Below are 27,495 nucleotides of genomic sequence, written 5' to 3'. Positions count from 1 at the left end.
TTGTATCCAGGGTGACTTTCGTACCCGCTACGTTTTACCTTAGCGAATGGCAACGCGACGACTCCGCCCCTAACATTGTGGGAAAGACAAAATAAGCGTCTTTACAGTCTCTCCCTTGCCGGGCCGTATGGCGGTGCGCAGGGGTTACGGCAGGGCGACGAGCGTCCCCCTCAGGGTCGGGGAGCGCGCCCGCCCCGCCGCCCCGCCTTTCCCTTAGTGCTGAGCAGCTGCGGGGCGCTGCGCTGGCGGGCGGCTGCCCCATGCATGGCGAAGCTGCCCCCGTCCGTGAGGGGAGGGCTGCGGAGACGGCCCCGCCCGCCGCCGCTGAGGGGGCGGGGACGGCGAGGCCGGGGCGGGGACGGCGCGGAGGGTTGTGGGGGGTGGGGGCGGAAGCGGCGGCGGGGCGAGCGCGGGCGCTGCCGGGAAGGGCGGGGAGCTGTGGGACGGCGCCGGCGTTTCCGTCGGGGCAGTCCCACCGCGTCGCCCCTCTGTCTCGCCGGAGGAGCGGCCGCCGCAGCAGCCATGCACGACGCCTTCGAGCATGTGCCGATCCTGGAGAAGCTGCCGCTGCAGATCGACTGCCTGGCGGCCTGGGGTGAGCCGGGCAGGGGCCCGCGGCGCTGCCGCCCCGAGCCGCTCCTCTCGCCCATCCCGGGCGGCCGGGGCGCCCCGTCAGCCGTTCTTCATCCCTGCGGCGGGCTCGGCCCCCGGCCGGCTGTGCCCTGGGGCGGCCGGTTGGCCGTGCCGCCTCGCAGGCCTGGGCGTGCGGGGAGCGTCTCCCCGTGTTTCGGCTCCCTGTGTTGCATTCGGTGCCTGCGGCAGCGGGGGGGCTGCCGGGGCCGAGCTCCGCTCGCCGGAGGGCTGGCGGTCGCCCGCAGCCCCGCCTGCCCGGCGGCAGCAGCGCAGCTGAGGAGGAGGCTGCCATGATCCTCTGTAACCGCGGGCCGGCTAGTTCCTTGCAAAAAAGCCTTCCCTATGTCTTGGCTAAAATTTATTTTGGGAAGCCGGTGGTGTGGCCAAGTGTCAGGTTTAGGATCTGTTTGCCTGTGTTAGTGGCGTATAAATGTAGGTTATATTCGTGGGCATGCTTAACGAGTCAAGGTTTTGGTCAGGTGATTGCACCGGCAGTCATAATGATAAGGCTTGATAAGGCTTTTCAGACTGCTTGAGGAGTTCCCATCGGAAGTACTACCATAGCACAGAATCGGTAATTAAAAAACTCCAGACACTGCGGAACTGTGGCCCCTTTAATCTGTTTTAAGAACAAAATTATAACCTGGATAGTAGTGCCACCTTTAAACTTGGGTTGTTTATGCTAGAGTTATGTTGAAGAGGAGATGTGAAATTTATTCCTGTGTGGAGGCTCTTATCTCTTTGAAAGCATTTATTTTGCTGAAGTAGAAAAAAAGCCTAAACCCACAGGCTTATGGCAGTATGGTTGTGTAAAAAGAGGTGTAATTCTGTCTCTACAACTTTTCTACCACATAGTGGAAGAAAGATCTTGCAGGAAAAAAGATTTTATTAAAATACAAATATCTTTAGTAATGAGAGAGTACTAAATGTACAAAGAAACGTTTGTGTATGCTTCTTTCCTGTATGATGTTCAGCAGGCAGGATTAATTTCAGTCGTATTTCATGACCCAATAAAGATTCTATGCATTTTGTATGCTATAAATGCTGTAAACAGGAAGAGTGAAACTCTGCCACAGAGTTTGTATATAAAAAAGTTCTCTTTTATAAATCTTGAATGACTGTTGATCATCCAAGCAATTCAAATGCCGCTTAAGCCCTGCCTTTCCAGGCATAGCTGACTACTTCAGAGAGTTCTTGTAAAAACTATTTTAAAATACCCAACAAAACAACCAAACAAACCCATGTAGAGCTGCTTTTTTTTTTTTCCTGACAGTTTTTCCCATTATGTATTAGTGTTCCTCTCTGGGAGATAGTAATTTCTGAAAATAGTTCAGTGCCTCTTTTGATTACACGCAAGATACAATGGTTTGCTTCTTTATTTTTGTATAAACAAGTAGGATGTGATGTCTAGGCTGTACTTCATGTTTTACTGCTTGATTTTTGTCTATCCCCTCCTGAGAATGAAAGCTGCTTCTGAGCACTTCCACCAGAGAGATGATAGGAGACGTGCGTGTAGTTGCCACAGGAAGTCCTCTGGCATTTGAAATGACTTTCCAAGTGTTCTGATAAGTGTAACTTGGTTGGGAAGGGCAGTCTTTGTTGAAACTAATTAGTCTCTTTTTCTCCCCTGTCTTTTTAGAGGAATGGCTCCTTGTTGGTACCAAACAAGGGCATCTTCTGCTTTACAGGATCAAGAAAGACATAGGTAAGTTGATTTTAAGAATATCACAAAAAGCTGATTACATTATTTCCTGCCTTTAAAGAGATTTTAGTGATGTTAACAGAAGTATGTTCAATTACTGATTTTTTTTTTTCCTACATAGAGTTTAATGAATATTTGTGTGGGATCTTTAGTGAAAGTGTTCATACCATTTATCAGATGTGCAAGAAAGATAGCAAGTAGTATTAGCCATTTTTCTGATTTAAAGTATGTTTTATATCAGGTCTCTATATGTTTGGATTTAGAGTAAGTTAGTGTAATTTTTGTGAATACAGTGCACAAACGTGCGCAAAAGCAGTGCAGTGTGCAAGTTGCCAGAGGTTTGACGTCTTCTGTTAATGAAGGACTAGATAAGTGAAAGAGGAACTTTTTTCAATGGGTCCATGAGCATCAAGGGATGGGGAAGAGGGAAGAGTAGTTCTGTCATGGCATTTGCTCTTGTCCCTGCCTCTTTGACAGTCATAGCGTTCATAGTCTATTTGAGAGATGCCACAAATAGAGCTATGTTATTTTCAGTTTAGTTAAAATTGATTTTCACTAAACAGATTTGTATTTTGCATTACCTGCAATTATGTAGAAATTGATGTTATTGAACACAGTAATGTCGTGCAGTGTGTGACGGGAAAGAAAAAAGCCAAGCATTTGCTTCCAAGTTCATCAGCTCTTGGAATGATGTTCATTTGTAGCTGCTTGGATTCTAGAGACTGAATTCAGCTTGCTTTTTCTGAACTTGTAGGCCGTCTATTCCAATCACAACATGCTAGTCTTGAGTTGCTAGTGTCTTATCTCACGTGGTAAATTTCTCCCCCTTTTTTGCATCAATGCCAGGAGAGGTTATGTCATCAGAAAGTGTCTGTAAGTCTCTATCCCTAAAACTCCTTTTAAACCCTTGTGGTGTAGTGTTTATTCCTTGTCTACTTTGCAGTGATGTGCTCCCTAGCAATTTAAATTGCTGGTATTTGATTGGTGTGGATAAAGTCTTTATGGGTATTTTTTAATATCTGGGTTTCAGAATGCTTAAATATAATTCTTGTAATCTAAAATTCCAGGAAGGCAAAAATGTAACTATTGATGAGGCCTTTGGTTGGGTACCAGAAGTGTAATTTACATTTTCACCTGACTGTATAGAAGACCTTCTGATGCATTTAGCTATTAAGTAAAAGACAGCGCAGATATGTTAGAAGAGTCATTCTTCTAGTGCTAAGTAGCCAAGTTTGCTTCCATAATTCTTTGTAATCTATTTAGTGTAAGATATATACAGTCATAAATTTAAGGGCAACTTCAGTTTACATACTCTCTCAAATCTTTCTGGTAGGTTGCAATAGGTTTGAAGTGACACTAGAGAAATCCAACAAGAACTTCTCAAAAAAGATTCAGCAGGTAGGAGATGCTATCTTCTTGATGTGGGAACAGTTTTCCAGTGTTTTCATCCGAGAAATGAAATACCAAATGTACTTCTGGAGTCTCTGATAAGCTTAAAAAAATTCCCCAAAACTGTGGGTTCTCCTAGAGGCGGTACAGCCTGGTGTTTTTGCCCACTCTTCCCAAGCAAGGAATAAGCTGGGTTTGATTGCTAAAGCAGAAAGCAAAGAATTCGACTTAAAGGTTTATTTTGGGCTTTTATGGAAATGCTGTTGTTAGCAATAAATCTTCAGCTGCCCTGACTGAGAATATTTGTAAAAATTATGGTGATACACCAACAGACTGTAATACATAATTTGACTCTTGGATAAAATGCTATAGGAGTGTGAATGTAATTCCTCTTGTTTGGAATTTAGAACTAAAGTAACTGATTATCTGCTGCCAGTCTTACTACTGTTTCATTTTTTTTGTCAAACTTCCGCTCAATGACTATATTGATACTTAGGAAAGCACTTACCCCAAAGATTATGTGGCCTCGTTCAGCAATGTTCTGCATATCCTTTAGAAGTACTTTAGTACTAGTAACATACCACTTACAGCATTTTTTTACCAGCTTAGGTTACAAGCTCTGTGTGCTAGCTTGTAAAAGCTGAGTGTAAGTGAAAGGGGTTGCAGTAGCTGGAGGAAGGTTGTGCATAGATTTCATTATTTTTTGAGAGTATCTAAGGTGTGTTTTCTTAAACTATCTATAATCGAGCCTTCTTCAGAGGTTTAGTTGATGAGTGGAGTTCACTAATAGAATTCTTTCTTCCAGATTCATGTTGTTTCTCAGTTTAAAATTCTGGTCAGTCTGTTAGGTAAGTGGAGAAAATGTTTTAATATTTAATGAGCTCTTCTCGATGCAGTTACTTGGCTGAATGTGACACCCTTTCCACCCACCTGCATAGTAGTCTAGTAGTTAAAAAGTCATTGGGTAGGGCCTAGGCTTTTTCAGTTTGCAGAGGAAGCATTATGCAGCATAGATTGAGAAGCAGCTTTGCTTGTCGTAAGCCAGCTTGGAGAACAAAGTATAAACGCTAAGTTTTGTGATTAAAAATGAAAACATGCATACGTGCACTAAAGCATGTGTGTGTGTATATAGTTTGTCTGTGTTGGCATGTGTATATACACATATATACATACATGCATACGTATGTGTGTGCACTGTATGAGAGGGGCTAAAACTTCTGTCCAAACTTGTTTGATATGTGAAACCTACTGTTGATGTGTTACACCCAATTCAGTTTATATGCAGATGGCGATCTTTTACCATCTTGTGGAAGATCTAAGTTTGCTTGTCCCTCGCTATATTTGTTTAACCTTATGATCTTCCTGTGTCTTTTCTTGCTTATGTTGCTAATCCCTTCTTTATGATCTCCAAGTCCCGGCTCTTCCGACTCCAGCATGTGTAGATTTCTGCTGCCTGCGTCCTCGTGCGTACAAAAACTTGACCACAGTACCCTCCATTTGAAACCGTTCACTTTCCACTAATTTCAGGAGCCAGTTCAAAATGGTCTTTGTTCACAGAATCTTCCATCATGAACTTGCTCTGCTCTGGCCTGCTTGTTGTCCCTTCCACTCCCACTTCCTCTGCTTGGTTAGCACGCGTTCTCAGTTCCTTCATGTAATTTTACCAATGTTGGTGTTAGTTGTCTTTTCTGCATTTATTGTCTTGTATTTGTATGTGCCTTAGCACTTTTCAGCTTTTGGGAGAACATTCCTTTTACTTTCTTGCAGCTCTTAGTTTCACAAGTTGTTCTTCTTACGTAAACATAAAATGTGGTAACTTACTTGAATTAGCAATGAGCTTTACATGTATTAAGTATTGAGTACTAATTGGAATTTTGTTTAAAACAGAAAATAACATTTATGTCCATGACCTGTTGACATTTCAACAAATTACCACTGTTTCCAAGGCAAAAGGCGCATCTCTCTTCACTTGTGATCTTCAGGTAAGAGGAGGCACACAACGGCACAAATGTCCTTACTGTTTGTAATAAGGATAACTTTTTTATGTTGCTGTATAGATTAGGTTTGTTGATTTTTGTGTTACATGCAAGTTGTTTGGGTACTAGTGCTTTTTCAAATTAGTACATACTGGATGTTGAAGCTTTGCTTAAGGCAACAATTTTTAATATAGTAACCTTAATTTTCTTCCTGTGCTTCATAAGACATCTTCCTGTGCCTGTTGTGATTGTAACCTTTAATCTCCTGATACAAAACTTCAAGGCATTTGCATCCTGTAGTAACTTTGACTGTCTTCTTTTTTAAAAGGTCCTCTTCCAATATAAAAGCCATTCCCTTCCCTTAAATTGCCAATGTAGTAGGTACTTTGCCAAGCATCTCCATCACTGTTTTTATTACATTTTTGTTTATGTTAAACTGTATTGGCCCAAGGAGTCCCAGAGCAGTTGTGGTAGATTCAGGCCATAAAATGGTTCCATAAGGTATAGCAATTCTCTGTTCATATGCTGCGGTTTATTAAGTGACTCACTTCTATCCAAGTGAGTTTCTTAGTCTGCTATGTCATTCAGAAACTTTATTCATAAACAGAAGAGATGGCATAGTGCTCTTCATCACTTTTTATCTCTTTGCCCCGTGGAAGCCTAGTGTTAAATATTTTCTAGTAAGTACTGAAAGTTTTCTAGGTGTTAAAACTAGTGATGACGTTCAAAGCACCTTTAAATCTGATCATTCCAAAGTGCCTTGTTGTTTGTGTGTACAGGCACTTAGCTTTTCTAGTATTTCTTGTCAGGAAATTTTTACAATAGGCTAGAATATTAAACAGTTATTAATGTTTTTATCTGTCAGTATTGCATTGTTGCACTTCTTTGCCTTGTTCCATTTCCTCCCCTCCTATACTTCATAGAGTTCAAGCTATTTATCCTAGTCTTCAGGGTTGGACTGATAGCGCTCCACTTATCTTCTCTTTGTGTCTGTATGTCTTTGGTGCTCTTTTATTTATTTATTTTTTATTTATTTCCTTGGTGTCACAATCGCTGCCAAAGTTCATTTTTAAGTATCTTGCCCCCCTTCTCTCTGTGCTTCCTTGTTTACGGAATGCCCATCTGGCATGGATGAACAAAGCCACTCTTCAGCTGACAGCTTTGCTTCAGGTTGAGGATTCTTTTGGGCTTGTGTTAGCTTACTTGCCTCTTAGTTTATGAGAGCCTGTGAGTTAGGCCTGTCTATTTTCACAGCAGTCAAATACAGGGGAAGAGGTGCTGAGAATGTGTGTGGCAGTGCGGAAGAAGCTACAACTTTATTTTTGGAAGGACAGAGAGTTCCATGAACTACAGGTGAGTTGTGTTGTTTCTGCAGTCTCGCATGCCTCAACAGGGAGCGTAGTTGCTCTTTACTGCTTGCTGTGCAGTCCCTGTTACTCAGAGGCACTGCTGACTTTCAGAGTATTGACTCCGGCTGGTTCTGCGGTGGTTTAACAATGAAGCAGCAAATAAAAGTGAAAATACATGATTGAAAGCACAATTAATGGCATTAATACAGTTTCATAAATTAAATCAAAGGCTGTGTTCTATTTTAACATTCTGGTTGTAGTACACTTTTAAGTCAGTGAAATGTACTAGTGTGCAGCCTCTATCAATGTGTACCTAACAATAACACTGTGGAAGCAGGTCCACTTCTCAAAGTTTTCCAGGTATGTCATAAAGGCAGAAGGTAGTTACTGACAACAAGCATAGCGAATTGCACTTGTGAATACCAGAATGATAAAAATAACCAATGGAAATGGGTAGAGAATTTTTAGGCTACGCTGCTCTTCTAGGAAATGACCAGCTAACTCTGGACATGCCTCTTTACTGTGCATGAATCTTGCCTTTTAGTTTAATACTGCCATTCCTTGACCAGCAAAAGTCAGGCATGTGCGGTGGGGAATATGATGTCAACAACAGTGCTTCCTGTTACACTCTGTGTTGCTAGATTTGACTTTTGCTTTTCTCTTGTAACAGCTGTTTTAACTTGTTTTCCTCAGGGCGACTTCAGTGTACCTGATGTACCCAAGTCTATGGCCTGGTGTGAAAACTCCATCTGCGTAGGCTTCAAGAGGGACTATTACCTGATACGGGTAAGACTGGGGTTTGGAAGACAGTGTTAAAGAAGATTTGGATAGCTGTAGATGCTATGGAGGCTGCTCCTGTGCTCAGGGATTTAGCTAACACATTTATGAAAAACAGCATCTGGTACTCTTGCTATATGTGGTTTTGGAAATTGCAGTCTAAGTCTGTCCTTTTAAACTGATGCATTGTCAGGAATTGATCTTGTGTTTATTGCTATTGAAACCAGTGTTTGAAGCTGTTGCAGAAAAAAGGCATTGGAAGAGAGATATTTTGGTTTGGCAGCAGTCTGTGTAAGCTCAGTTTGCATTTTATTTAATGTATGAAGAAAGGAGATAGCTCTAAATGGAAAAAAGACCAAGAATATCTTCTTATCTGGCAGACAACGGAGCTTAACCATTTTTTCTTTTTTTTGATTCTCTTGCTGAACTGCAGTCCTTTCAGTTTGAAAGTCTTTAAACTTACTGTCATCAATTTAATATTATAGTTTGCACTTATGCTTCATTTGACAGCTATCATTCTCTTTTCTGCCTTTACAATTGAGTGCTGCTGATATTATAGGAAAATGAGATGATGAGGTGCAGCACTCATACGTATGTGTATGTACATACATGGGTGGCAACTCTGATCTGTAATCAACAGGAAAACTGCACAGTAATTTTTACAGTCACTTCAAACTGACACTGCTCACAAAAGAAGTGATGTCTTTCTGCAGTTCTCTCCTAGATGTTGATTCCCACCATTCTAGTGATATGTATAGTTGTACAGCTGCTGAATTAACTACAGTGGAGACATGCTGTCCAAGTGTCTACTTTGGGTTGGCTTTGGTGCTTGACTGACCCATCCTTGAATGACTTCACTAAATAGGCAGAAAAATAAATATATATTTTTATGGTATTGTTTTCTGCTGGCTAGCTAGTTGATTTATAAGGATGCTTGAGCTGTAGTGCAAGGGAAGCAGCAGGAACATATAGCCGGAGTTGAAAGAGAAGGATTCTCTCTTTTAGTGGCAGTGAGTTGTTAGAACAGCTCATGGAACAACGTTTTGCATTTTTAATTTTTAAATTTTTTTAAATTTTTGGGACAGCATCTAGCCACAAGAATGAGTGGCTAGGGCAGGGCAAAAAGAGTAGGCAGGTTGCTAGGCTTTTAATTTGTTTTTTGTTACAATGCTCACTCATGCCAGAATAAAACCATGTTAAAGTTTTGGCCTAAACGAAATCCTCTGGTTACACCAAGAAGTGTTTGGACACCTAACTGATGTTGCTACTGTGCTATGCATTTTATAAACCTGTATGAATTATGTGCTTAGCTACAGTAACAGGAATACATCATCTCAGACACAAAAGTATTAATTCTTTATTTCCAAATGATGTATAAGCAAGATAAATGATGATATGCGAAAAATTTTATTGCTACTCTTTAAATTGCACGTCCTGTTAGTGATTATTCTGGGTTGTAAATCCCTCCAGGGGGTTTTTGGCTTTGATCTTACGCAATAAAGGTTTGAAATAAAGGTTTGAAATAAAGGTTATTTCAAAACCAGGTTCTTTATTTTCTTTATTATCTTAGGTGGATGGAAAAGGATCCATCAAAGAACTGTTTCCCACAGGGAAGCAGCTGGAACCATTGGTAGCTCCTGTAGCAGATGGAAAAGTTGCAGTTGGCCAAGATGATCTAACAGTTGTGCTCAATGAAGAAGGGATCTGTACTCAGAAATGTGCCTTGAATTGGACAGATATTCCTATAGCCATGGGTGAGAATTAGTAGTAATGTTTTTTTAAATTTGCTTCTTTACTCCTTTGTATATAACAAAATTGTTAGCTAGATTCCGAGTGTGATAGTTTCTAAAGTATTTCAAGTTGTATTCTTAGGGAGGGTTTCATGTGTTTATTTTTGTTTCTTCCCCTTCTTTCCTTGTAGTCTGCATGCCTATCTCCTCCTCAGAAAATAGGCATAATCGATATCTTTTATAAAGGGAAAAGATTTGAAATGGAAGGTAGTGTGTTTGAAGCGCTATAGTTCTGAGAACCTGAGTGCCACAGAAATTCCTTATGTTGAAAGAGGAAAAAAAAGCCTGGTAGTAGTCTGATAGCAAATTGCTGTCAGCGTTGGGCACTGAGTTTTGTTTTTAGTAAGTAAAAAAGGGACACATTTCAAGGGGAAAAAAAAATTGAAGTGAAGCCTTACTTTAAGTCATGGCTTGTTTCAAGGAATACTTGAGAACAATCAACTTACATTTTTCACTTGTTTCATTAATAGAACACCAGCCTCCCTACATCATTGCTGTTCTGCCAAGGTATGTGGAGATCCGCACTTTTGAACCCCGGCTGCTGGTACAGAGTATCGAGCTGCAGAGACCACGCTTTATCACCTCTGGAGGGTATTGAGTATAACTGATTATTACTTTTGTCGGGCTGTCTGGATATATGGTAGCACTCTGAAAAACTGGGAGAGGAAGAGCTTTTCTAACTCCCTCAGCTTAAGCAGCAGCATTGAAGGAGTCTGTTGTTTTTTTATGAAAAGATGGGTGGAGGCTATAACTTGAGGAGTAAATGGCAGAGTTGAGTGTCTTTGGGAATTTTTGATCACTGGAGATACATTCTTCTTCTTTCTGCTTTTCAATATTGCTCAAGTTGCCCTTGTACTTGACTGATCCATGTGTGTGAACCAGGATTGGGTTTTTTTTCAGATAGGGTATTGCCTTTTTTTCAGTGCTGGAACTTAGTAACTGACCTTTTTGTCCTGTTTACAGTACAAATATTATATATGTGGCGAGTAATCACTTTGTGTGGCGACTCATTCCGGTGTCCATAGCCACGCAGATCCAGCAGCTTCTGCAGGACAAGCAGTTTGAGTTGGCTTTGCAGTTGGCAGTAAGTACTCAAAAACCTTTGGGTTTGCAGCAGGTGCACTTGTGCAAAAGTACACAAAAGGATGTTTGCCTTCTGCTTGACTGTAGCTAGTCTGGAGAATTTATCCTCCTTACTGTCCACTTTACACAAACTGGTAAACTCTGGCCTTTTTTGACTTAAGTTTTAGTTTTATGCTGCTGTTTCTCTGTCTTGATTTATTGTGGTTTAGATGTTGAGATATCATCTTGTATGTGAAAGATTATCTCTTAGCTGTTTAATCGGTTACCTTCTTCTAGACTTTGAAGTCAGTTGGGCTTCAAAGTCTTCAGACTGCTTGTAAACAGTTTTGCTTGGTGTTGTGTGTTTTGTTTTGTCAAATATTACTCCATATTACTCTTGAAATATAATAATTTCTTAGAGACGCTGAAGCAGTACGTTTAATTGTATTGCTCTTACTGTTTTAGGATTTTCTGATTTTCAGAAACTTCCCTGGAACTACATTAAAATGACTTAATTGCATTTTGTATTACTAATTAGGGAAAAAAATTTGAAAAGGCAAATGAGTGAAGACATAGTTGCTGTGATCAAGTGAGTATGTAGATAACCAGGGGTAGCTTTCAAACCTTCTAGACTACTCAGTGACACAATAAGCATAGTATCTGAGAATCACCATCACAGGTGATCGCTTTGGAAGATTATAATTTTTCATCTTACTCTCCCCAAAGGATAATACTCCTGTTATTTTTGTAGAGTGTTTCCTTCTCATTTACCTGGCCCAAAGGTTTTAAATGTTGCTTAATTTGTATGTGTGCAGGAAATGAAAGATGATTCAGATAGTGAGAAGCGACAACAAATTCACCATATAAAGAACCTCTTTGCCTTCAACCTCTTCTGCCAGAAACGCTTTGATGAATCCATGCAAGTTTTTGCCAAGCTTGGTACAGGTAAATGCTTGAGTTGGCATTGAGATATGTAGGTTTGGAGGAATGAAACGAAGCTCGCAGACTATTGTGTGGGGTTTTCTGTTTTGTTTTTGTTTTAAGACAAAGCCTAGACAGCTATTTGTCTCTCTTTTGTGAAACTGGTTATAGTACTTAGTTAGCTCCAGTCAGTGAGTTAAATCATGAATTTGCCCTTTGTGCAGAATATATTTGTATTGTAGGCTGTTGTACAGTGTGCATAGCATGTACACAGACCTTTGAAGTTGAGGATTTCAGCAGCTGCCAGAAGCCTACTTGTAGCTTGCAAAGAAAAATAAGGAACATCTGTAGATATGCTAAATCCTTGGACTTGGACCAAACTGAGGGACCTTTAACCCTGTTACCAGCTTAGTGGAACAAGCTGCTGAAGCCAGGAAAATTTTCTGTGGTTTTGGAAGTCAGAATAGTCTGATGCTATTTCTCTGGTTCGTACTAGGATTATTGTAGGAACACCTGAAGACTGGACTGTACCGTAGAATAGTGCTTAAGACTGAGAGTCTCTTATTGGTGACAGCACATCCCCTGTGCATTTAAACATGGAACTCTTACTTGTTTTGATGACACTCAATATCATACTTTGGAAAACTACAATGAAAGAAAAGGGCTGAGAACTCAAAATACTTTGAACTTTAATTAGAGGGCAGTAATTTTGAATTTGCTTAGACTCCATGAAAATGTGTGCTCATTAATTACAGAAGGTGCTATTCAGTTCATGTTTCAAAAGCACAGTAAATCTTCTCTGAAAACATTGCTTGTTCCTAGAAATCCTGTCCTACTGTCAGGGTTGTTAATGCTGGGATTCTGCAAGGAGAGCAGTAAGAGGATTATAATAATGGCTTGTCCTCCAGGTGTGCCAAGCGCACAGGTTGGAACTTGTTGTGCTTGGACTTTGAAACAGTCGTTGTCTTGCGACTTTTGCCTTGTTTTAGCTTCTTTTCTTTAATAAGGAAACGTTGTTATCTGGAACCTTGTGGATATGCAAGCTGACTACAAACAGCTCTGGAAAGCTAAGCTTGCTCAAAGGTTACATATATCTAAGAGTTTGGAAAAATAATGTTATGAATGGTTACTAATACTAGTTATTTTTTGCTTAGATCCCACTCACGTGATGGGTCTGTATCCTGACCTCCTGCCCACAGATTACAGGAAACAGCTACAGTATCCCAACCCCCTGCCATGTCTCTCTGGGGCAGAGCTGGAGAAGGCACATTTAGCTCTGATAGACTACCTAACTCAAGTGAGTGCTCCTATATCTGTTTTTAGAGTAGGATTATTCAGTTTTAGCATGTTTTGTGCAGGAAGCAGTACGCCTACTCCAGCTCTGTCATGCTAGCCTTAATGTGCTGTCTTCATGGTTGGAAACTATGGCAGTGGCTTCTGAGAAAGCAGGGGAACTGGAAGATGTGAGGTGCCCCACAGATATGTGGGAGACATCACATGTGACTTTTGTGAGGACTGAACAAAATTTGCATGTGGACCAGATCTGAATATGAGTCCAGTATTTTATTTCTAGTAGCCTTCTGAAGAGAACTTGAGCTCTTGATGTTTTGTTTTTGTTTGATGACTCTTGTGGAGAGCATTCTATACAGGAGACAGGTCAAAAGCATGCATTAAAAGGTGGAACAGGAGGTAGTGGGTACTGTAACTTCTGTCCTCTTCACTTTGTTTTAGCTGGAATATGGATTGTTCTGTTGCCATTCATACTAGACTAAAAGGAAGCTTTTGTCTGAAGGAGGATAGTTTTTGTGCCTGGTAGTTCAAAACCTAAATTGTTTTCCAAATGTTTTAAATGTCTCCTAACTTCTCTACAATGTCTCTGTTCAGGTTAACAGAGTTTGCTTCTGACTATTTTCTCAAGACTCTGGGCATCTTGCAAGGCTATAAACTTGCAAAAGAAATGTATACACCTGAATGTGGTTGGAAAGGTGATGTGTTGAATAGTTAGTAATGATAAAAATTCTTTAGGAAACAATTAGTCTTTTTACTTGGTAGGTTATATTTGCTGAGGTGGGATGGAGAAATCCATGGTCTTTTGCTCTTCAAATTTCATTTGATGTCCTGCAGAAACGAAGTCAGCTGGTGAAGAAGCTGAATGATTCTGACCATCAGTCCAGTACCTCACCCCTCATGGAAGGAACACCCACGATCAAATCCAAAAAGAAGCTGCTACAGATCATTGATACCACCCTGTTAAAGTGTTACCTACATGTGAGTTTCTGCCTGACTTAGAGGCCTTTTATATACCATGCAAACTCTGTTGGAATTTCATGCTGAAAAGTTTAAGAAGGATGATAAGGAACTACTTCAGAAATTCTCACACAACTGTCTGTCTGTGATCTAAAAATGGTGTGTCAAATTTTGGTGTTAGCTGGTTTGCTCACTGGTCAGGATGTAGTTTCATGCAGTAAAGCAGATGTGTTCATTTCTGGTTGCTGCGTCTGTCAAAACGATGTGATACAAATCAAAAAAATACAAACCTGTGTATTTTGAAGCTCTAATGAATGCTTCTCATATTGCCTTGTACTGTTAAATGAAGGAGAATGTAATCTTTGCTGTCAACAATGTTTTTCAAAGCTGACCTCTATTCTTGAAGGGGAGTAGCTCTGATATATTGTTTTCTTTCTGTCCCGACAAATTATGGAATGAAGATGGGCCTTTCTCTAAGATGTTAAACTGTCATTTCTTATGCTATAAGGCTTTTTTTGTTTTATTTTGTTTTTTCTCTTGTCCAGCTCATGTTTTGTACTGTAAGCTTAGGAGGTGCACATTAGAAGTATATTTAAGTGCTCCCTTTTCACTTGCAGACAAATGTAGCACTGGTGGCACCGTTGCTACGTCTGGAGAACAATCACTGCCATATTGAGGAGAGTGAGCATGTACTAAAGAAGGCACACAAATACAGTGAGCTGATAATTCTGTATGAGAAGAAGGGTCTGCATGAGAAAGGTAGGTATGTGGTTAGGGTGGGGGAGAGGAGAAGGGATAGGAGCATGTATTCCTAATATCGAGATGTAACTTGTCTTCAGGGAGCAGGCAATATTCTGAAGAGACTTTGTTTCTGGGTCTGTCCTGTGGTTAAATTGGTCTTTGTTCCTGTTACTTGTTTGGTCTGTGTGTTTAAAACAAAACTTTGTTTTGCCTCTGGTAGCAGAACAGGGAAAATGCACTTTGTTGTTCAAGTTGGAATGGTACTTGCGAATACAAAGGAATGAACCTTTTTGTTCTTCTAAAAGCATTACAGGTACTGGTGGATCAATCAAAGAAAGCCAACTCGCCTTTGAAGGGTCATGAGAGGACAGTGCAATATCTGCAGCATTTGGGTGAGTGTGAAGGAGAGCTTTTTTTTTTTTTTGTGAAGGTGTTAATCTTGTTGGACTTCGGTTATGTTACTGTTCTGCAACTTTCTAGAGACTATCAAGCTAACGGGTATCCTTGGCATCTTGTCTGATTTCTTGCATAATGCAAACTTCAAGGATTAGTTCAGGAGCATCTTGTTGAAACTTGAGTATCTTACTGGAAAACATTCCTTATTCCTGCTTAAAATTTCAGTTGGTACAAAACGTGATGTAGTATTTTGAATTTTCTTCCAGTGATGATTTACCATCCCTGACAAAAGGAGAGTCCAACTTCTGTGTTAGGCTTTCCAGCTGGAAGTCTAACTTCCAGTTGCTGGGGCTTGTGGTATCTTTCCTGAGATGAAGAATCCTATGTGAAGTTTTTGTTTTCTGTGTTTAGGTTGATCCAGATAATGACCTAACAGTTGTAGTTCTGGTCACAGCATCATGATAGGAACTTTCTTTGTTGACTATTTGTTGTGAACTCCCAAGTCCTTTTTTGGTTTTGCTGCTTTTGAGAGTAGTCTTCTCCTATCCAATAACTTGCTTTTACTTACATTCTAAGTGAGGTAGAAACTCTTTAGTTGTATCTTGTCTATAGGTTTCTGGGCATTTAATGATGTGTTCTTAAATAATTCTTAGGTAATTAGAAAAAGTCATCAAGTATGTATTACTGATATGGATTTGATACTTGTCATGTGTCATCAGAGTAAGCACTTATTGTTTATTGCATCAAAGCAAATATTAATTGCTAATTCTGTGATTGGCCATGTCCATCAAAAATATAGTTTTATCTGGGCAGAGGTAGGCACAGGGGAGTTATGTCTTTGACTGGATGGTAGATAGTTTTCTGTATGACACCATTCTTTATCTGTTAAAATAGTGTTATGCAGAACTTTTCCCTATTATAGCTCGTTTAAATTAAGGATTTGTTGATGAGAAAGTTTAGTGTCTGCTTTAATTCTAGCAGCAAAAACATTCTTGCCTGTGACCTACAGTGTAAAGCTCCGTGCAGGCAGATGTTATGTGCTGAGGGAGCCAGTTGTTTTGTTTTGTGGTGTGATGTGATGTTGGCCTTTTAGTACTCAGATCTATAAGTTTCGATAGTTACTTGATGAGTTCCTCCTCTCCTGCCATCATGAGTGTTTGAGTAGATTGTAACTTTGTGTTTGATTTGGTTGTGATTTCAGTAAAGGCAACTTGATCAGTGCTTTGGAAAGGAGCTATTCTAATTAATCTTACCCTTGTTTATGAGGAGTTAGATTCTCTTGTTCTTGTTAATGAAATTGTTAAATTTTCTTGGTAAGGCTAGCAAACCCATCACTGTACAATGCCCTGTTAATTCAGAAAGATAATTGAAGTTCAGTGAAATTCAGACCCATGACCTTAGCGCTGTTTGCCAAGTCACTGTTTTGTTTACGAAGCTTCGAAATAGGCTCTTCTGGTGGCTATTTTAATTGTTTTACTTCATAGTGTTCATCGTCTGGTTTTTAAAATACTGCTACTATGGAGATGCTGCTTGTTTTAACTATTAAAAAGTAACTTACTCCTGATGATACTATGGGAAGAAGAAAAGCAAACTGCCTTTTTATATCTGTTTCTTGTATAGTTGTGTTGCATTGTTCGGACAGTGGATGCCTTAGTGGCTCTGATCATGAGGGTGAGGGGAAAGTCATGTTTTTGTAACATGTTTTGTAAACTTTGTGAACTAAATTGTCCAAATAAAAGTATTCTTTTAAAGAGGCAGGTCCTAAATTTTCCTAAAAGCTGAAAAGTTATTACCTGTCATGTAGTTTCTGTGCCAGTTACTTCATACTACAATGCTTTACTACTTGTCATGAAGTGTTTGACCATTTGCTATGGAAGTCATTAGGCTGGCAGGCTGGAAATAGACTGAAGGAAATTACAAAAGTGAAAAGTACAATGCTTTTTCTACCCTAATAAAAAAAAATATAAGGGAAGACTTTTGGAATGCTTTTGTTTGTGAGTAGGTAGTTCTTTAGGATTTTAACATTGGGTACTGCTGCTTTTTGTATTCCAGGAACAGAGAACTTGCACTTGGTATTTTCCTACTCTGTCTGGGTGCTAAGAGATTTTCCTGAAGATGGACTGAAGGTGAGTGTGGTTGAAACAGGCACCTTGCCATTGAGATTTAGCACAGTGTATGGAACTGGGAGAACTCAATGTAAGAAGCCATGTATTAATGCTAAATCCAATTAAACATATAACTTATATTTTCTATTGTGGTAAGATTATCAGTAGGTAGAGCAGGATAGCTTTTCAGTTTTTCTTATCCTTTTCCATCCTTGGAATACTTTAACTTGTAATACATAGCTAGGAACCTTTGATACAAGATTTAATTTTGTTGATGTCATGCTTTTTGCACAAGAGCCTGATTGAGTATTTAAATGTCGAGTGTTAATTTGCCTTTCTTATTTTCCCCTTCCTCTTTGGTATAGAATTAACTCCCTGTATTTTGGAGGTGTTGGGCATTGTAAAAGAAGAGTGTTAACTAAGGCAGAAGTGGGGATTTTTGTTGATCCTTTCTCATGTGAGATAGCTTCTGAGGGCCTGAATAAGCTGCTCAGATTTTTTTTTTTTATACTTCTTTTGCTTACTCTTTGGACGTATGTGATAACATGCTGGGTTTCAGTGCCTCAGAGACACTGTGTCACTTAAATAAAATCACCATGCTATGAATAAAATTTTGTTTAACAGATATTTACAGAAGACCTCCCTGAAGTGGAAGCTTTGCCACGAGACAAAGTGCTCAGTTTCTTGTTAGAAAATTTTAAAAGCTTGACTATTCCTTATCTGGTAAGAACTCAAATCTCTACTAGTGCATTACCTTCAGTACAACATGTTACATGTAAGGCTTTAGTTCTCCAGGCATTGGAGCCTGATGCTGTCTCAGACAATGCTAGCTTTGACATAAGCTGTGCAAAGAAAAAGTAGTTAAAATGTATGAAATCCTGAAGTCAAGCTTGGTGAAGGAAAGCATGGAACTGTTGCTTGCTTGTAACAAATTACTTCCCAGAAGTGTCTGTAACTGAACCCGAATGTGTATTTACAGGAACACATCATTCATGTCTGGGAAGAAACTGGTGCAGAGTTTCACAACTGTCTGATCCAGCTGTACTGTGAGAAAGTGCAGGGCTTAATGAAAGAATATCTCAGTTCTTTCCCTGCAGGTATGTTTAGCCTTTTCTGGTGGGAATACCAGGGACACGGGTCAGCACAGGGGAGCCTTCACAATCTATTGCTGTAAGCCTTCCCTCTTCACATCCAGAAGAAGATACAACAAGTGATGAAGGAACCGCAACAAAAGTTGTGGCTTTGTAGGGAAGTCTAGTTTATTGCCACCCTAGAGATCTTAAGGGACCAAGTGACACTTTGTTCATGATTAAGTGAAATGGCAGCTACTGCTCCCTGAATTCTGCATGTTAAGGGTAGAAAAGGGTCTTGAATAACTGAGTCTATTCTTTAACCAGTAACTTGATGTGCTTTAAGGAGTTGAAGTAATTTGGCAGATGCATCAGAATCACAGCCCATGTAACAGCTTAATCAGCATTTCGTTCCTGCTTGTAATGATTTGTTTGTTTATCTTCTTCTGTGTGTACTAGTGTAGTGAAATAGTGGTAATACCATAGTTTATGTTGTCTTTTTCCATATAGATAAAACTCCAGTGCCTGCTGGGGAGGAAGGAGGAGACTTGGGGGATTACCGGAAGAAGCTTCTGCTTTTTCTGGAGAAGTCTAGCTGGTATGAACCTAGTCGACTAATTAGTGACTTCCCCTTTGATGGTGAGTTCGGTTTCCGTAGGTTAATTAAATCCTAGCTTATTGCATTGTACAGAAAAACCTCCTCACTTATTGTAGAATCATGGTGACTAGAAACGGAGAAGATGGCTGTATCTGTAGTTGTATGCTGCTGAGTATACTAACTCTGTGTTTGCTGGCACACTTGGGTTTACCAGTCTCTGCAGGATTCTTGTAACCATGGCCTAAGACCTTGTGGTGTTTCCCATCACTTTTAAGATTCACGCGGACAGGGTGCTGGGCCATCTTCTCTAGGCTGTGCTTTTGCCAAGAAAGGTTGGACCAGATGATCCTTGAGGTCCCTTCCAACCTGATAACTCTATGATTCTATTATTCACTTAAATATTTAGCCTAACTTTCTGATGAGCCTGAATTTCTCAACAGATCTGAAGTTTCTTGTTTCTTAAGGTTACTTCAGAACTCATAAAACATTACTGAGACTAGTGTGAAGTAGATTTACAGTCTTAGTGTAATTTTAACCTGTGCTCAGACTACAGTTCATAGTTCCATCTGTTAGTCTGGTCACCAATGGAGCTTATGTTGTCATTTCTTTGTGTAGCTATTGACTAATCCTTCGTGCTATCACTAGGTCTCCTAGAAGAACGTGCTCTGCTCTTGGGTCGTATGGGGAAGCATGAGCAAGCTCTCTTTATTTATGTTCATATTTTGAAGGACACCAACATGGCTGAAAAGTAAGGGTGGCTTTTTTTGTTCGGTTGGGTTTTTTTGGCAAGACTTAGTTTGCTCACTGCCCTGTGGATAGGATGTGTAGTGAAATGTTGATGTATGTGGAGCATGAATGCTGTAAGCCTTGAGGATCTTCTGGGTTTCCATGTTTTCTTGACTTTCAGGCTCTTCCCGCCTGAAATCTGGCTGTTAATTACTGATGATGATGACATCCTCTTGAGGTTTACCTTCTCATGCTCTTCTATCATTGCACTTTAGAGTGCAATGACTTTAATCAATGACTTCTTTGTTTCCACCTGTTCTTAGCTCGTGAACTTCTGTATGTTGTTTTGCTTCCTTTCTCTTTGGAGAGACATTCACTAGCCCAAATACAAAGTTAAGCTCCTCCAGTTAGCAGAATCCTCTCTAGTAAAGATATGGCATTTTGCTAAGTGCATTGTGTCAGGGAACCTTCTGAGTGAATCGAAAGTACTTAGGTGAAAAAAGAATTAACCACACTAATGAACACCTTCTCTTCGTGATTCAGACACAGTAATTAGATCTATCTACACATGTATTTTGATGCTATGATGTGTTGATTGGAGACATCTCCCCCCCCCTTTTTTTTTTTTTACACTGCTGAATTAAATGTTTTTTAAGTTGATCGGAAGTGGGAGACTTGCACAAAGCCACCCTTTTCTCAGCATTGTGATGCAGACTAAGTGGTGTGGTTTTGTTGTGCAACTTGATTAATTGATCAGAATTGGATGTATGCTCACCTAACTTGGATGGCTTCAGTAAACAAAGCATTTAAATGTTAATTTCTGTGGACTGATTCTCTGGGTTCCAAAACTGACCCTGCATTTCACTTGATTCTTCTCTGTTCTAGCTACTGCCATAAACATTATGACAGAAACAAAGATGGCAACAAAGATGTAAGTAGCTTCATCTTTGAAGCCTTCCTTTTCAGTAAGGAGGTATTAGACTATTCATACTGTGTAAGGGACTTTAAAGTTTTTGCTCTGTATAGGCTTTTTCAGAGTTTGTGTAGGGGGACAGAAACCTATATATAAGCTTGTGGAATTTAGGAATTACTAGATGATTGGGTTTTTTTTATTTTTATTTTTTTAATTTTTTTTTGTTGTTGTTGAGAATGTTACTGTGTCACTGGAGTTGAGCGTATATTCCGTAGTTAAAGTTCTGATAGAATTCAGAAGACAAAATAACTGTGTGTGTATTCCACATTCATCTACAGAAAAGTTAATGGTAAAAAGCAGTGAAGTGTTGGTTTCTAAAGGTTATAGATGAGTTATGTAAGATAAATGAGGGAGGTGTGATTAAAACTACTTTTATAGAAAAACTTTAGCATAGAATGCAAGTCTTAAAAGGCCTTGGACATCATTCTATGATTAGTACTTTTCAGTTTTTGTTGTTTTAAGGTAGGAGCTGTTCAAATGAGCACTTCAGAATTTTGAATGGCATGGGTACAGCTTATCTAGTACCATTGCTGGGTTATACTAGCACTGTCAGTTGTGGATGCATGCAGTGGTTTCGGAACTCTTCTTTTTGTGTGCAACAGGTCTATCTGTCACTGCTCCGGATGTATCTCTCCCCACCTAGTGTTCATTGCCTGGGACCAATCAAGATGGAAGTGCTGGAGCCTCAAGCCAATCTGCAGGCTGCCCTGCAGGTTTTGGAACTACATCACAGCAAACTGGATACCACCAAGGTAAGAAAGACTTCTGAGTACTCAGTTTGTACTATTGGCAGAAGGTGACAGAAGGTACTGAAGTAGGCAAAAACCCAAATTGTAACAGTGTCAAGCTAAATGTGTCAATTTCTATTCTATTTTGTTCTCTATTCCTTTTTAATTTTTCCTAACTAAGTGTATTTTGCTCCAGGCGATAAACCTACTTCCAGCAAATACACAGATTAGTGAGATTCGAATCTTCTTAGAGAAAGTCCTTGAAGAAAACGCTCAGAAGAAAAGATTTAATCAAGTACTCAAGAATCTTCTCCATGCAGAGTTTCTGAGGGTAAGTTCCCACCATTTCTTGGAATGGTGTTTTCAAGCAGATTCGGTATTTAAATTAACTGTTTCTTATACAGAATGTGTGTGGTCTAGATGGTGCTGTAGCACATCTGAAACGAGTAAATATGCATCAAGTAGATTTTTTCAGGAGATGGCGAGTACATTCATTTTAGTTTGGATGAGGTGTGTGTCTTCGGTGTGAGTCTCTGGACTCACTGTGCTCTGTTGTGCATTGCAGGATGATCTCAGAGAGCATGGACTGGATTTTCTTCAGATAAACTGAACCAGATGATGCAGTTCAGTAGTTCACCTGAACACCCCCTAGTGGTTAGACTGCCTTAGGCTGTGGACCAGACTAGTTGAAAGCAAAGGCCTGCAGTGTGTATAGTGTGGGTGTTGGGTGTTCGGTATCGCCTGCTCTGCTCTACAGACCTGTTTATTTTGTGCTGTACAACTTGCTAATGTAGATACAGCCACTGAAAATTAAATATTGTGACACTTTTCAGTTTCACCAGGCTAGAAGGGAGCTGCGGTGTGGCATCGCTTTTTGAGTAAGTTTGTTTTTTTAATTCTTCTTTAGGTCCAGGAGGAGCGGATCTTGCATCAGCAAGTGAAGTGCATTATTACAGAGGAGAAAGTGTGCACTGTATGTAAAAAGAAGATAGGTAACAGGTGAGAGAGCATATACCTTAAAGCTTGGGAAACTGGATCAAATACGAATCTGGTGCACTTAAACTAAGAATGTTGCAAAACTTGGAATGTGATATGTATGCAGAGAGAATACCAGTAGGAGGGAGGCATTTGAAGAGTGTTTGAATTACAAATTACATCGCTCAACTGGTTGGCTGGGAAAACATCAAAGCTGTAGTCAGTGAAGTTTACTGCAAGAGTTTTAATCCTGCTTTCAACAAAGGAGAATAAAATCCTGTCAGAAACTCCTAAGACTTCATACTTCACAACTCTAGAAGACAGAAAATTGTTTCTCATACTGAGTTTGGAAAATTTTCGAAGAGCACTGCTTCCTACCCAGTTCTTAATTAGACTTAAGAAGGGTGATATAAAGAATCTTAAATTAAGATACATGTGTAATACTTTTCTGTATCTGATGGCTTTGTGATTCCCTGACTGATTTACATTATCTTAGGACACCTAAAAGTAGAACTTATTCACTTGATACCTGGATGCCAATAACTTTTCTTCTACCATTCCTAGTAGGTAATTATGGGTTAGTATAGAATACAAATTTTATTTGCACTTTTTCTTTTTTTCTCTTTGAACTCCAGTGAAATTCCATATGACTAGCTTATTCACTGTTTCTCTTATTGATGTGAACCCTTCTGAGATATTGGTAGCATTCACAATGATAAGGAAAGGTTCTTTTTCCAAAACATTTTAATGAACATAGGTCTAAATATACTTATTGCGGTGCGTATTCAATTTTTTGCTGTTAGTGTGTAGCATCTAGCATCAGAATTTAAATTTGTGTATGCAGTATTGTTTTGGTTGTCTAGGATTTTTCTAATGCTGTTAAATTCAACAAGGTTTTGAAGGGCAAGCATGTCAGTCTGTCACCCAGTCTTTAACCTATTACCAGTGACTTCCAAGTAAAGTGTGCCTATAGACAGGAAAACATATATTTATTTTTTTATAATGAAACTCTTACAGAATCCATAGAATTCTTTTGTCTGGTTTTCTCAAGAGTATATTCAGACTGTAATTTAGACGATAAAGCATCATTATCATATAAGCATCTTTTTCTGATTCTGTGTAACTTGGATGCTGTTTGAATAGGGAAAACTGTTTGTCTATTGATTTTTGTGTTCTGTGTCTTTACAGTGCATTTGCTCGATACCCTAATGCAATAGTTGTGCATTATTTCTGCTCCAAAGAAGTCAACACATTGGACACCTGACATGGTCAACTGTCCCAATAGTCATATGAAATTCAGAACTGACGACTTATGAAGTTGATGCTTCTGAGATTTTTTGAGGCTTGTTCCTAGGTTCTCTTACAGTGGGTAGAAGTCATTTGTATCTGTGGACTTGACTGTACCTATCTGGCAATATTGATTTACTAGAAAATGACTTTAACCATGTTACTATAGTGCTGGCAACTACACTGAACCTCTCGGTACTCAGATGAATAATAGAAACTGATTTTTGTAGAGAGTTTTGTATTGCACTCCAACCTTGCGAATGAGTTGTTAGACAACTGTTGGGCGTTCACCACAAGTCAAGTTTTACTATAACACTTACCTCCTTTGGGTAACAATGTTATGATTTGGCCTCGTATGTAAATAGTTCTTCCAAAAAAGAAAATTCCTTTAAAGTCTTTGCAGCTGTATCAGCGTTGCATGGTGGCCACCAGATGTTTGGCATAGAGAAGGCTTCTGTGCCTATTTCTAGACCTAGAAGATATAATTTTACTTTCATCTCAGTAATGGGAATGTTGAAGTGCTGGCCAAAGGAATCTTTTTATTGATATTCAGTGTTACCACCTGAGCTTCTGATAAGAAGTTCCACAAGACATAGTCAGACAAACAGTAGATACTACTAGTAAGGATTTTTTTGCCTTTTTACTTTAGTTTGAGCTGTAAATTGAATTAACTTGTCTGTTATTTGCACTGAATATGTTCACTGCTTAGCATGAGTGGAAGCTCAGAGACTATTCGAAGAAGTTCACATCTGCACTCATACCAAAAAGCAAAGAATACCCTGTAAAGCGACTTCTGAAGGAAGCGAACTATAGTTATTGCTTGAGCTTCTAGACTACACTTGACATTTGTGTATACAAGTTCTTTGGTCTCTGGTTCACTTTCCAGCATTGAATAAAATCCAGACTATTTCAACATCTCTGGATCTTAAATGCTCTAGAACTGCATTCTGTTCAGGCTGGTACTGTTCTTAAGTTACTCTTGGGCCAGAAGTCTTAACTACAAGAACTAGATTGTACCATACTCCTTGTAGGCTGTGATATTTTTGTCTAACTTATTTTTTCACAAACTTTAACCTATAGCAGATTGGTATGAGGAATATTAAAATGTTTGGTCGGTGCAGAAAGAATCTGTGCAGTGGTAATGAAAAGGCAGCAGTAGCAAATAACCCAGTAGAGTGGCTGTTTGACTCCCAACATCCTGGTCTAGCAATACTTATAAATATGTAATTATTAAATAGTTTGGAGCATGGCATGTAACTACTACCAGATATTGTCTCTTAACGAACAAGTAGATGAATAAAGCCTGTCTGCCTAAGGTGTAATTGGATCTCAGTTACCATTATAGGTTTACTTTAGCCATTGTTGTATGAGTGTTTTTAGGAACAGATCTGCTGTAGGCTGACAAGAGTCCTAACTTACTTTCATTTGCCAGCGTTACTAGTTTCCCTTGATAAATGTTTCTTCCCTTTTCCACATGTGTTTGTATTTATTGTTCATATGCCATGCATTCTTATGGATTTCTTGGTCTGGTGTTTTGCTACTTCTGTACTTGGATGTCTTGGGCAGTATTGCTACTGGTGTCTTTCTGCAGAGGCTTGGTAGAGGGGATCTGTGGTGGTAATGTTTTTAACCTTGTATTTCTTCTATTTGAAGAAGAGAGCCTAAAAGTACTTATATTGGATTTGCACATTCTGTATAGATATTTATATACTAGTTCAGGTACAGAGGGAAGATGGTTTGGGAGAGTTGTGTTTACAGGTCATTGAGAATGAAAGAGGGGTATTTAAAAAGGCCCTGTATTCTTTGTATACAGATATAACAATATTCTGGTTTTTACCTATCCTAGTAACCTAGTACTGTTAGTACGATTTTTATTTACCTTCATTATCTGCTACCAGGAGGGCTGTATTCACACGTGAGGATCTTTATTGTGCTCTTACTTATATGGTTAAGGTTGTGCCTCTGTTCACCTCCATCGCATACCTTGTACAGAGATATGGTTTGTGCTGTAACGTTTTTTGTTGGTTCTTATAATATGATTTGGGTTTACTAACCATACAGCAGGTTTATCTAAAGCAATAGATTGTAATAAATATTGTGAACCCGTGTGTGTTTCAGTCATTGTGCAGTTAAGCTTCTCTGGGCTGCTTTAGACTTTTTTTTTTTTTTAATGTATTAGTCCTCACTTTCTCCTGGAAGTCAGACCCTGTGTAGGGGCTCCCAGTACCACTCCTGCTTTAATATGTGTAATTCAAATAAGGCTGTGTCGTATGAGAGCTGTCATCACTTCTCAACTTTGGTTTTTAAATCTACAAGTTTATAGTATGCTTGTGAATGTTCTCAAAATCCTACTAAAACCACTTTTGTATTCTCTCTTTGAATAATGTTTTTGAAAGTCTTATACCATTAAATATGTACTTATCAGAGAACACTAAATTTACTGACAATTTTTTTTGAGTGGTGGTATGCTGTTTTGGGGTCGGGGGAGGGATGTTGAGTTCTGTACGACCAAATCAGGAAATGTTTAGATTCACAGGTTTGCAGTTGCTTGGATTGTAGGTCATAGACTAGTTTAGTGTTGGAAGTAGAATATGAATCTTCAGTTTTCTCATTCTATAGAAATGGGAGATATCGGCACTGAAGAAAAGTCTTGCCTCCGTGTTGGACAATTGAATGTATGGTATTTCTGGAGGAGACCAACCCTCAAAAAAACCCCTCTGAACCTTGATAGCATCCTTTGGAATCTTCATCTCTTTAAATTATGCACTGCATCTTGGCTCTCCTCTTAGTGCTGCTAATGGGAGCAGTGGTGTCCCTTGTGATATCTACGCACATTTTAAGTACTACATAGTATAGTTGGTGATAGTGTGATTTGTTCGTTCTTGCTGACAAAAAAAATAACTGAATGAAACGTAGATATACATCTAGTCTTACCACTATGGGGATGCTAATCCAAGCAGAAGTAAAGCTGCCAGGTGTGAGGCCATCTTTGTTGCCTCAGGTTTTGATGCCATTTTGCTTGCTTGTTTTCCTAGTCTGTTAGGAAGTGACAAAAGCCAGCAGCTTCTCTTTGGATATTAAGTTGGCTATCAGTAGTGTTTGTACATAGCTAAAGCTGCACACAAACACTGTGTGCTAGTGAATGATCTGTTGACTATAAAACAACTCTTAAGCATGTGTTCTAAAGCGCTTTCAGTTTTTCTTGAGAGAGAAGTTCAAGAGGAATTCTATAAACATGAGATCCCTGTGCTGAGATTTTATTGGAAGAGGAGAGAGAACTTCATGAGAAGGCAGGTAGGCCTGATTTTAAATGCAATTGGGTACTCGCAAGATAAAATACTGGCTTTATATACCGCCTGTAATAAACTGTTTAGAACAAGTGTGATTTCTCCGTGTTAGCTTACTGTGCGAGGCTGCTTCAATTTTCCTGTAATTTGTAGCGGAGCTATATTAGATTAAATATGAATAAATCACACTTATGGTTCTGCAATTTTTTGAAGATAAATAGAATGTAATGTGACAGTCCTTCACTTTCAGTGCAGTGGTATGTAGTAATGCAAAGAAACTGCATTTTCAGCCCGGTGTCTATCTTTACCATACCATATGAGAGCTTTAACAGCAGTTGCTGGCTGTTTTGCAATGGTACCCCGTTTGCTTTTTGCCTGTGCATTGACTCTAAGTCCATCAGTTCACTAACTAGTACTGACTTGTTTGTGTTCTAAGTGTCAGTGCCTATGTTTTTATTAATTTTCCTAAATTATGATCTCATGACTGACACTAATGACAGGAAATGATTAATGAATGGGACCTTGCTGAGAATGTGTCACATTCTCATGTTTGCGTGGAGCTCTTGACATGTTGCATTACTTGCTTTCATACACTCTCTGCCACTTTCTCATTGTTGAAGCACTTAAGCTTGGTTTTTTTTGTCGTCTGCTTCAGTTTAAGCTCTTTAATAAAAAGCTGAGACAAGCCAACTGTCAGCAGCTGTTAATAAATTAATCACTTCCAGTAAACAATTTCCTTTACTACTGAAATATTTTTTGGGGC

At 39.4% G+C, this 27,495-nt stretch overlaps 1 protein-coding gene across 7 annotated transcripts; it reads left to right on the top strand.

Annotated features, from left to right (window-relative positions):
* The first annotated feature begins 379 nt into the window (after positions 1–379).
* VPS39 (VPS39 subunit of HOPS complex) lies at positions 380–25,878 on the top strand. 7 transcript variants are annotated; one of them, XM_074584646.1, is made up of 27 exons: positions 418–595; positions 2,273–2,338; positions 3,182–3,208; positions 3,669–3,733; positions 4,530–4,572; positions 5,137–5,187; positions 5,612–5,706; positions 6,955–7,053; positions 7,743–7,835; positions 9,397–9,580; positions 10,087–10,207; positions 10,580–10,700; positions 11,494–11,623; positions 12,754–12,896; positions 13,724–13,867; positions 14,464–14,605; positions 14,893–14,979; positions 17,036–17,109; positions 17,713–17,811; positions 18,068–18,185; positions 18,669–18,797; positions 19,402–19,504; positions 20,368–20,413; positions 21,058–21,207; positions 21,380–21,514; positions 22,091–22,182; positions 23,347–25,878. In XM_074584646.1, exons 1-27 carry the CDS (start codon positions 523–525, stop codon positions 23,420–23,422), a joined length of 2,706 nt encoding a protein of 901 aa, XP_074440747.1. In that variant the 5' UTR covers positions 418–522; the 3' UTR covers positions 23,423–25,878. The 7 variants fall into 7 exon arrangements, with proteins under 7 accessions (XP_074440749.1, XP_074440752.1, XP_074440753.1 ...); XM_074584648.1 differs by lacking the exon at positions 5,137–5,187 and having other exon boundaries at positions 380–595; XM_074584647.1 differs by lacking the exon at positions 3,182–3,208.
* The last annotated feature ends 1,617 nt before the right edge of the window (positions 25,879–27,495 follow it).

The sequence above is a fragment of the Larus michahellis genome, chromosome 4 (genome assembly GCF_964199755.1).
Source record: "Larus michahellis chromosome 4, bLarMic1.1, whole genome shotgun sequence".
NCBI classification, from domain to species: domain Eukaryota; kingdom Metazoa; phylum Chordata; class Aves; order Charadriiformes; family Laridae; genus Larus; species Larus michahellis.
The sequence above is the reverse complement of the archived record's forward strand: the minus strand, read 5'-3'. Positions and strand labels throughout refer to the sequence as shown.